Source organism: Taeniopygia guttata, chromosome 20, assembly GCF_048771995.1.
Source record: "Taeniopygia guttata chromosome 20, bTaeGut7.mat, whole genome shotgun sequence".
In the NCBI taxonomy this organism is placed as follows: Eukaryota; Metazoa; Chordata; class Aves; order Passeriformes; family Estrildidae; genus Taeniopygia; species Taeniopygia guttata.
The window spans coordinates 3,783,209-3,793,781 of record NC_133045.1 but is presented as its reverse complement, the minus strand read 5'-3'; the positions used below and the strand labels follow the sequence as shown (position 1 = coordinate 3,793,781).

Sequence of the window (10,573 nt, the reverse complement as noted above, 5' to 3'; positions counted from 1 at the left end):
TACCCCAGCGAGCTGCTCTGTTGGGACATACGAGGGGACCCTGTCCCCAGGGATGCTCCAGGGAGCCTGGCGTGTTACGGCTCCCCGGAGAACACGAGCTGCTGAAGACACCCGCGGGGGACCCCTTGCCCCGGGGATGCCCTCCCCACCGGGGATGCCTCATCCCGCGGGGATGCTGCCGGCGCTCCGCTGGCAGGGCGGGATGGTGCGGCTGCGGGCGAGCGGAGGGGTCGCTGTTGCCGCCAGCACGGCCGCCCCCCGCCTCCCCCCACTCTCCCTCCGCCGCCTTTTGTTCGCCGCCCGCGCTCGTCCCCGCCCGGCGGCGGCGGGCGGAGCCGGGGCCGGGCCGGGGCCGCAGCCGCAGCCGGGCCGAGCCCAGCGCAGCGCAGCGGGAGATGGAGGCCGCGCCGGCGGAGCCGGGTCCCCCCGCGCCGCCGCCGCCGCCGCCGCTGCCCGAGAGGAAGAAGAAGCCGCAGCGGGCGCCGTCGCCCGCCCGCCCCAAGGAGGTGCCCGGCTGGTCGCTGGCCAAGAGCCGGCGCGGCGGCGGCGGGGGACACCCGGGCGCGGCCCCGCGGCTGGCGGCGAGCGGCGCGCACCCGCACCCGCACCCGCACCCGCACCCGCACCCGCACCCGCACCCGCGGCGGCCGGGCGGCGGCAAGGACGGGCGGCCCGACAAGCGCGGCCCGGCGGGGGCCCGGCCCGGCGGTAAGGGGCCGGCGGGGCGCGGCGCGGCGCGGCCGAAGGGCCGGCGGCACGCAGCCGAGACGGCGGCCCCCGGCGCCAGAAGGAGCGGGTCGGGACCCCGCTCGGCACCCGCGCCCGGGCCGGGGTCCGGGCTGACCGACAGCAGCTCGGAGGTGTCGGACTGCAGCGCCTCGGAGGAGGCGAAGCTGCTGTCGCTGGAGCTGGGGCTGAGCGGCAGCGATGGCGAGTCCCCGGGCAGCGCCCCGCCGCCGCCGCCCTCGGCCGGAGAGGCGTCGCCGCTGCCCGAGGAGCCCTCGGCCGCCTCCGTGGCCAGCAGCCGCCTGCAGCTCAGCACCTCGCTCGCCTTCTCCGACCTCACCGAGGAGCTGCTGGACGCCGGCACCGACGGGCTGCTCCGCGAGCTGGAGGACTTGCGCTCCGAGAACGACTATCTCAAGGTGGGCACGGCGTGGCGTGGCGTGGCATCCCTGGCACGGCTCGGTGTGGCGCGGTATCCTTGGGCAGTAGTGGTACAGCATGGCATCCCAGGGCATGGGTCAGTCAGGGTCAGCATCCCTGGCTGTAACGTGGTTTAACGGCCCAGGGCTTTGCAGGGCACCTGAGGGCATGGCTCAGCACGGTGCAGCATCCCTGGCCTTAGCATGGCATGGAATCCCAGAGCAGGGTCAGCATGGTGCAGCATCCCTGAGCGCAACAGAGCATCCGTGGTCATCACAGCATGGCATCCCTGTGCACAGTGCAGCATGGCACAGCATCCCTGGCCATGGCACAGCATGGCATGGCATGCCCAAGCATGGCTCAGCATGGCACAGCATCCCTGGCCATGGCACAGCATGGCATGGCATGCCAAAGCATGGCTCAGCATGACACAGCATCCCTGGGAATGGCATGACGTGGCATGGCACTGCATCCCAAGGTGTAGCTCCATGTGGCACAGCATCCTCGGGTCCAGCCTGGTGCAGTTCAGCATCCCAGGGCATGGCTGGGCACAGCTCAGCTCAGCCTGGCTCGGCTCAGATGAGCAGCCCAGCACAGCGTGGCACGGTGCAGGGCTTGGCATGGCTCAGCCCAGTGTGACATCCCTGAACATGGCACAGGCAGAACTGACCTGGCATGCTGTGGCTTGGCTTGACTTGGCACAGCATAGCGTGACTGGATGTCAGGTCTGGCTTGTCTAAGCCTGGCATGGCCACGCTGAACTTAGAGCAGAGCTTGGCTTGGCACAGCATGGCCCAGCTGGGCATGGTCCAGCGTGGTGTACATGCTGGGCACTGCTCAGCTCAGTGTTCCATGGCATGGCTTGGCACAGGGCAGCCTTTGGCACAGCATGGGCCGGGTTAGCCAGGCATGACCCAGCTGGGCATGGCTTGCCCTGGCATGGCCAAGCCTAGCATGGACCCAGCTTGGCATGGCAAGGCTTGGCACAGCCTGGGCTGGCACAGCTCAGCATGGTATGGATGTGCTCAGCCTGGTTGGGCATCCTGGGACACAGTATGGCATAACCTGACCCCGTGCAGCTGGGCATGGCCTGGCAGTTGGGCATAGCTCCCTGCTGCTCTCCCTGCTGCTGCTGCCAGACCCTGGGGACATTTTCCAGCTCTCTTCTTCCCTGGTTCCTGTGCTCCCCGGGGCCTTTTTCCAGGTCTGCCTGGTTCATAGGGGCACGGTCGAGCCAGGGCAGACATGCTGTGAGGGACAGGGACACTGACCCATCCCACCTCTGGCACCAGCACCCACCAGGTGCCACGTCCTGGGATGGCTGCAGGCATTTTCTGCCCTCTGCTCTCCTTCAGGGTGGAGCTGTGGCTGAGCTGCTTGGGCAGTCAGCTGCTGCTGAGCTCAGGGCTGGGTACCAAGGCTCCCCAGCTGCTCTTTGGGTGCTGCAGGCTGGAAGTCAGGCCAGCTCTCCTCTGCTGCTGCCCAAGTTTGTGAAAGTGCCAGGCTCCCAGCCCCGAGGTGGGCATTGGCTGATGCGCTGGAAGATGCTCAATCAGCCCTTTTGTCCATGAGCAAAGCCCCAGCTCACGGCTGGTGTCCCAACTCCTGCCAAAATTAGCAGCAATAGCTTAAAAGCTTTGATTTACTGGGAGCTGGAAAAATACAGATGAGGCCCCTGGGTTTCCAAGAACACGCGTGCGAGCGCTGCCATTCCTGCTTCCTCCATTTCCATGTGATCTCCTTCCTGGCAAGCTGCAGGCCAGCAGGGTGTGAGTGATTTACCTGCCCTGAGGGGTGCCAGCTGAAATCCCCTGGCCAGGGACATGCTGGAGGCATGCAGCAGGAATGGCCATGGGGATGCTGGTGGCATTGTCCCTTCTTTGGCAGCACTTGTGTCTCCTCCCTGACGTGTGCATCCTGCTTATATCCGTGTTTCTGTGTTGTAGCTCACTTCTCCTGGCTCTGGAGCAGGGGATGACTGGGGTGGTACCCTGGCTCCAGCTGGGCAGAAGCCCAGAGCACACACCTCTTGTGCTCCAAAAAATGTTGGAAGATTTGCCTAGTTTTTCCAGCAAGGAGCAGAAAACTGGGCTGGGCTGCAGCAGAGTGCTGGCTTGTGCCATCTGTGCTAAAAATTCAGGCATTTCAGGACTAAAAACAAAAATAAAGCCCTAACCCGAGGGATTGGCACTGCCCATCTTGCCATGCAGCTCTCCTCCACTCGAGTATGGATGAATCAGGCTTATCTCGGGTGACTTACTTCCTAGGACTCACCCAGAAAGCTGCAAATGAATATTTTTTTCGTGTATTCATCAGCATCAGCTAAAGCCTAGTGCGTATTTAGAGCGAGATGAGGATTTTTGGGGGTGGGAGGGCTTTGGTGACGTTCTGGCACGAGCCAGGCGTGTGTGGTGCTACTACGCCCGTGTGATGCACGCTGGGTTTGGGAGCTTCCCAGCAGAGCTCCAGCAGTGCCAGCTCACGTCTCATCTTTCCTCGGCTGCCATAAGAAAACCGACTTGTTTAAGCACACCTCACCCATTTCTCTTTGCAGCCCACATTTGTGCAGGCTCTGCTTTCCTCCTCCACTCGGGGTGTACTGGGTGGGCTGGGATCTCCTCTTGCCCCTGCTCTGGGGGCTGTGCACCTGCTGTGACCCCCCTGCACGGGTTATTGCGAGGTTTCCCCAAAAAGGGCTGTTCTCCCAGGCAGGTTGGCAGCCTGGTGAGGAGGGAGGAGGTGCCTTGGTGTCCTTGCCCGTCTCGCTGCTGCTGAGCCGTGCGATGGAAAGCAGCTCCCAGCCCTGCTCAGCAGGCTGGAAAATGTGAGATGTGATACGGCAGCAGCTGCAGAGGGACAGGCAGACAAAGAGTGGGCACGGGAGGGTTTGGAGCAAGGGGAGGGGATGCCTGCAAAGCCTTTCCTCTCCTCTCCGAGGAAGGGGTTTAGGCAAGAGCTCTGCAATGCTGGGAGCACAGCGCTGCCTGCACTTCCCTGCTGCCTGTCCCCCTCCTGCTCCCTGCCCTGAGTCATGCCACATGCCTTCTGGGGCTCACATGCATTTCCCAGCTCTCTGGAGAAACATTTCGAGTGGCTGGGTGCCTTGTTTCTCCCGAGCTAGTCATGCCACCAGCAAGGGCTCTCTGAGAACATCTCACAGGGCTATGGGGGGCTGTGTCTGGTTGGCACTGAGTCCCTGCCCTGCTGCTGCCCAGATCCTGCCTGGCCACAGGTGCAGGGACCGTGCCTGGGAGTGCTGGTAACCACCTGCAGAGCTGGGGAGCAGAGCTCTGTCAGGCAGGCAGCCACCCTGGAAGGGGTTTTGCAGCCTCTTGCCTTTTCAGATGCTGCACAACATGGGAGAGCTCCCAGCTGTTTGCCTGGTAATTTATGGAGGCAGCTGTAAATCTGAGAAATGTTGATTTTTCCCTCACTCCCATTACCAAGGGGGAGCTGCCATGCCAGCCAGGGGCAGGGATCAACCCACAGGCTGCTGCACTGAGCTCCAGCATGACATGGATGGCTGGTGTTTGCTGTCAGAGCTGGGCCAGAGCTGCTGGTGATGCACCCAGAGAAATCCCTGTGTGTGACATGGGTGTGCCTTGCCCATCCTTCCACCCATTGCACCCTGGCATGGGCTTGTGGTGCCCTGCATTTTCTGCGTTCCCCTTGCTGGCAGGGGACGTGCCTGAGCACCCTGGGCAGTTCCCTTTAAAAATCCCCTCTGGTTTTTCTTTTTTCCCTTAGCAAATTCAGGCATCATTCCCTGTGCTGCCTGACTGGTGCTCAGAGTTAATTGAAAGCTGCTGCTTTTGTGCTGTAATCTCGGAGGAAGCCTTGCTTGTTGCTCTCCTGCACAGTAATCCCCTTCTTTGCTGGGGATCTGCAGGCACAGCCCTGCCAGCACAGCCCAGCTCTGCACAAAGGCGCCTCTGCCAAGCACCCAGGCAGCTCCCACCCTTGCTCCTCCTCTGCTGAGCTTTGGGGGTGCAGCTGGAGGGTGTGCCCCCCAAAATGCTGCCCATCCTCCCATGGGCAGGCTGCTGCTGCTTGGCTGTGCCCCAGCGGCTGGGGCTGCCAGGGTTGCCACAGCCAACCGGCCACAGCCAGCCGTGGTTGTGCTGCATGAGCCTGTTTTGTGTCCCTGGCTGTTTTCTGCTTCTTGGAGATAGCAGGTCCTGCTGGCTTGCACAGTGTGTGCCCCCTGCTCTGCTTGGAGCTTGCTGCATTCTTGCAGGTGCCAAAGTCAGCATGTAACTCCCCTTGGGTAGGAGATACGAGGGTTTGATTCTGCTTCTGCAACCTGTAATGAGTCTGGTCTGCACTCTGAGGTGTGCTCTGCCATCTCCACTGCTCCCTCTCCTGCCCTGTCACTGCTCAGGGTCATCACCCTAAAGCTCAGCCCTTCCTGAAAGAGCTGATGTCCCTCAAGTGCATGTGTGGACACAGCTGTTGCCTCCTCCTGCTGTAAAAATGCATGGTTTCTTTTTCCTGAACTGGAAACAGGCAGTTTGCATCCCACCTTTCCGCTTCTTAGTTTCCTTAATAATCTCCCCAGGGAGAGACAGTGTCTCGGAGGTTTGTGTGGAGGAGGTTGAAGGTAGGTTGTCTCTTGAGCTCCTCCACTGAGCATAACCTGGCTCCTGCAGCCACGAAATGGGGTGTTTGCTTCTGCATACAATCCCTGGGGCATTCAAATGAGTCTCTCTGGACTGCGGGTTCCCAGCAGTTTTTTCTGAGACAGATTTCTAGTGCAAAAACCTTGTGAAATCTTTGCTGCTACAGGGATGGGATGAGCAGAGCGCAGGGATGATCCTGAAGGACAAGCAGGGGAGCAGCCCAAGGGTGCTGGGAGGCTGTGACTCCACTAGGGATGGGCACCCTGTTGATTAGGGGGCAAGTGGCCCAGCAGGCACTCCCCAGGGGCCTTTGTGTTGGAGAGAAGTCATTTATCTCCTCCTCTGTGTTGCCCACCTGTTAAATGAAGTTTCAAGCTTCATTTAACATCACCCCATGCTCAGTGCCACCCCCTGAATTTGGGATATTTCAGTGGGGTTCCTCCCCTCTCCTGGTTCTGCTCTCACCTCAATCCAAACAGATTTTTTGCTGGGTTGGGCACCAATTCCAGAAAATGTGCAAAGCGTGAGGCCCCGTGGCCATCATGGACCCCTGAAGCTGTGAGGGGACTCCCTGTGCACCCCCTGTGCTGCCTCAGCAGATCAGCTCTGTCCTCCGAGCTCTCTTCCAGTTTGCTGGCATTTTCCACTCTCCAATCCTAATCCCTTTACTGTGGTTTAGCAGCAGGGCTTGCCTCCGTGGGGCAAACTGGGGCAGGCCGTGCGCCTGCCAGGCTGCATCCCCTCAGAGGATTTATCAGGTTCTGGGATGTGGGTGAATTCCTGCAGCTGGAGCAAAGCCAGGCCCTGCTTTCCCAGCCCCCAGTGCTGCAAACCCCCCCAGCCCCACTCCGTGGCTGTGCTTCCAGGCTTTGCCCAGGCTGGACACGGCCTCCCCCTAAAATAACGGTTGCTACAACCCAAAGCATAAACAAGCTCTTAGCAGGGCAAGCCCAGGCTTTCTTCCAGCAAATGCAAGATGTGGTTGGGTTTTTTCCAAGGTCCCTGCTCCCTGCCCTGCTCAGCTGCTGCCTGGGAAAGCCACATGGCGAGTGAGAGCTGGAATGGGCAGCACTGAAGGAGGATTGCAGTTGTATTCAAGCCACGATTCCTGGGTGGTGAAAGGAAGGCTGTGTTCCCCACCCGCTGCAGTGCGCCTGCTCACCTGCAGTCCACAATGCTTTTTTTTTTTTCCCTATGAAAGCTCCCAAGGAATAGATGCCATAAACCAGCTCTCCAGGCTGGTGTGGTTTTATGGGGTTTTGCTGTGGCCCTGCCAGGTGGGAGGTGGCAGAGCTGGTGGGGAGTTCCCGTCGAGTTTGTCACCCCATGGTGCATCCCTGCCCTTGCAGGAACATGTGGAACATGTGGTTCTTCCCTGGGGGGTTTCACACCTGACATGTCCAGGAGCTTTTCTCAAACAGTTCTGCAGTGATGCCCATTCACAGGGCATGTCCCTGGAACAGCCAGTGTCCCCAGGACCCCTGTGCTCATCCCACAGCCTCGGGGCTGTTTCTGAGACAGCACAGAACAGGATCTCTTCTCAAGACCCTCTGTGGAGAAGCAGAGCAGCAGAGGGTGACAGGGCCCTGGTGGCCATGGTGCCACCTGGCTCCACAGCCCAGGCCAGCAGATAATCCGGGATTGTCTAATTGAGGTTCCTTCTTTGTTACGAAGTGTTTAAAGCCAACAGTGAACGCCTGTGACTTGTCCCTGCAGCTGCCGGCCCTTTCCCAGGCTTGGCTTCTCCTCTCGGGGAGTTCTTGCAGCTGGGGCTTTGTCAGGCTGGGTGAGTGTGGCAGCCACCGTGCCAGTGCCTGGCAGAGCCAGCACAGAGCTGCCATCTCAGGCTCTAGGTCCCTGTCACAGCAGTGAGGGGGCAGTCCCCTGTCCCCTCTGCCCAGGGTGAATCAGGGCTGAGCATCCCCAGTGCCTGTGCCAGATCCTTTTGTTCCCTGACCACGCCATGGTGCAGAGCAGCAGCGTGAGCCACTCACTTCTCAAGAGGCACGTGCATTTGGCAGTGTCAGCAGTCTGTAGTGGCAGGGGTTTTGGCAGGAAAGCAGATGCCTGATCCTTTCCCAGGAGGGGTCCTTGGTCTGGGCGAGGAGAACAGCCTGTGTGGTGGGTGGAGCATTTGCTTGGGGCATTTGGGTTGACATCATGTTCATGGTGACATGGACAGAGCTTGGTCAGTCCCCAGGGACCAGAGGGGACAGTCCTTAAGCATCCCCAGTGACCACAGTCCTGTTCTGGATGAGGAGGTGGCACTGGGGACCCCACAGTAGTTGTGTGCCACAGCCCTGGAGGAGGCTCTGGGTCAGTGTTGGTGCCAGCAGGATGTCACCCTTGGCCCTGCTGTGACAGTGATGCAATTGCTCTGTGCCAGAGGCTCTGCTGTGCTGGGGGAGGTCACTGGGAGAGATTATGAGACTGGGGAGAGGTGGAACAGAGGACCCAGCCCTAGGACTGCTGCTTGATGGCAAAACAAGGGGAAACCTCTGGTCTCCAGCACTGGTGGCATCTGGTTCATGTCCCCACATTGCCTCCCCTAACAGCTGTCCTTGCCTGCCATCTCCTCCTTCCCTCGCCTGCCTCCCTGACACATCTTTTCCAAAGATAACCTAATTTTTCTCCCCGTGGCTGCTGCCTGAGCTGCTCCTGCAGCTCCTTTCCCTCCCCCACCTTCCTCTTTCTTTTACCACAAATATTCTCAGGCGCTTTTGTTGGCTGTTCCCCTTCACATGACTGGCTCACTCTTGGGTGATGGCATCCAGCTGGCTCTGAGCCTTTTCCTGAAAGGATTGGGCTTGGCCCAAGGGGTAGAAGAGCTGTGAAAATGGCTCATGGGATGGATGGATGGACGGATGGATGGATGGATGGATGGATGATGGATGGATGGATGGATGGATGGATGGATGGATGGATGGATGGATGGATGGATAGAGGGATGGATGGATGGATGGATGATGGATGGATGAGGGATGGATGAGGGATGGATGATGGATGGATGGATGGATGGATGGACGGATGGATGGATGGATGGATGGATGGAGAGCCATGGTAGTGGGGAAGTGTCGCAGGGGAAAAGAGGGCAGAGCAAGCTGCAGGGTCTAACCCAACATCTCCCTGCAGGATGAGATCGAGGAGCTGCGCGCCGAGATGCTGGAGATGCGGGATGTCTACATGGAGGAGGACGTGTACCAGCTGCAGGAGCTGCGGCAGCAGCTGGACCAGGCCAGCAAGACCTGCCGCATCCTGCAGTACCGGCTGCGCAAGGCCGAGCGCCGCAGCCTGCGCGTGGCGCAGACCGGCCAGGTGGACGGCGAGCTCATCCACAGCCTCGAGCAGGACGTCAAGGTCAGCCTGGGAGGGCACCTCCCCACCCACACAGCCCCCAGAGCCCCCACAGGGGGTTTGGATGTGGGCATGGACATGGCAGGGGATGTCGGGGTGCAGGGAGCTCTGTGAGGATGTGCAGTTTGTGATGCTGTGCAGTTTTGTTGGAGACATTCTAATTCCCTGCTAGCAGCGTTGATGTGGGAAGTGGGGAGGAGTGCTTTCAGCTCACAGGTGGTCTCAGGGGGTCCTGGTGGTGGAGAGGGCCAGCAGTGCCTGAGAATGTGCCATATGTGAGGCTCATCCTGTGCAGGCTGGAGCCCAGCCCAGCCCTGTGCCCTGGGGCTGAGCTCCCTTATCCTGCTCCTGTGGGGATGTGATGGGGCCACCATGAGCATCACAAGTGTGCAGGGGGCCTGCAGGCTTGGGAGCTGCTTCTCTCGGCCATCAGGTTTTCCTTGCAGAGCCCCAGGCATGGTGGCATGCGGGGCTGGGGCAGGGACAAGAGGATTTCTGCAGGGTGACGTTGCTTCGCCCTCGAGGAGCCTGGTGAGTGTTTGCTGAGGGCTCTCACCAGCCAGACTGCTGCCAAGAGGGGTGTGGTGGTAGTCGGAGACAGCTCGGGATGGATGTGCAACAGCTTGAGGACTAACTTTGTTTTTTGAGCAGAAAAGAGCTGGTCCTGGAGCCAAGACATGCCACAAGCACGGGGCTGTGAACCTGCCTCGCTGCCCATCCCTGCTGGGGCCCCAATCCCCTCCTCAAACCATCCATCAGCTCCCCCCCCAGCTTGGGTGGCTGCTGCCAAAAACACCCCCTCCAGCTTCTCCCTTTCTGGGAAAGAAAGCACAGCCCATCCTCGGGGGAACAGGAGCCCAACCCCACGGCCTGAGATCCTGCAGCAGGGCTTGCTGCTGCCTCCACAGTGCTGATAGCCCACGCTGTGCAGGAGACCAGTGGCATTTGGGACAATTTTTATCCTGCAAATGCAGAAGGGAATGTTTAGTGTTATTAAGCTCCCTTTATGCTGAGGACTGCTCCTGTGCAGGGATCTGGAGAGGGGGAGCTCTGGGGTGGATGTAGGCATCCTTCACCCCAGGGCAGCTGCTGGTTTTTCTGTAATGTGATGCAGCAGCTCGCCTTTCTCCTGGCCGGCACAGCTGCTGCCTGCAGCGACAGGCTGCCTGCTCTGCTGCTGCCTACCAGCTCTTCCAGCCTTCTGGGGGCTTCTCCAGCTTTGTGGTATGGGAAAAAGGTGATTAATATCTCCCAGCACCATGCTAGGGCTGCTGGGGAAGGCAGGATTTGGCCAGGGGATGGGGATGCAGGGCAGCCTTGCAGCTGGTGAAGGAACAAGAGCAGTCACAGCACACGATTGAGGGGACAGACACAAGGGCCAGGGGGTCACCTCCCACAGGGTCCCCCCAGAGGGTCTCAGTCACTGCCTGGTGATCTCCACATGCGGACTGTGG

General features: G+C 60.2%; 1 protein-coding gene across 3 annotated transcripts in view; it reads left to right on the top strand.

Annotated features, from left to right (window-relative positions):
- The first annotated feature begins 235 nt into the window (after positions 1-235).
- MTCL2 (microtubule crosslinking factor 2) overlaps positions 236-10,573 on the top strand; it is a 30,380-nt gene continuing 20,042 nt past the window's right edge. Inside the window, exons 1-2 of one of the 3 annotated variants that reach the window (XM_072916970.1) lie at positions 236-1,145; positions 8,898-9,122. In XM_072916970.1, the coding sequence (XP_072773071.1) occupies positions 396-1,145; positions 8,898-9,122 (975 nt within the window). In that variant the 5' untranslated portion in view covers positions 236-395. The remainder of the gene's footprint in view (positions 1,146-8,897; positions 9,123-10,573) is intronic. The other 2 variants (XM_030288441.4, XM_030288440.4) reach the window with 2 other exon arrangements.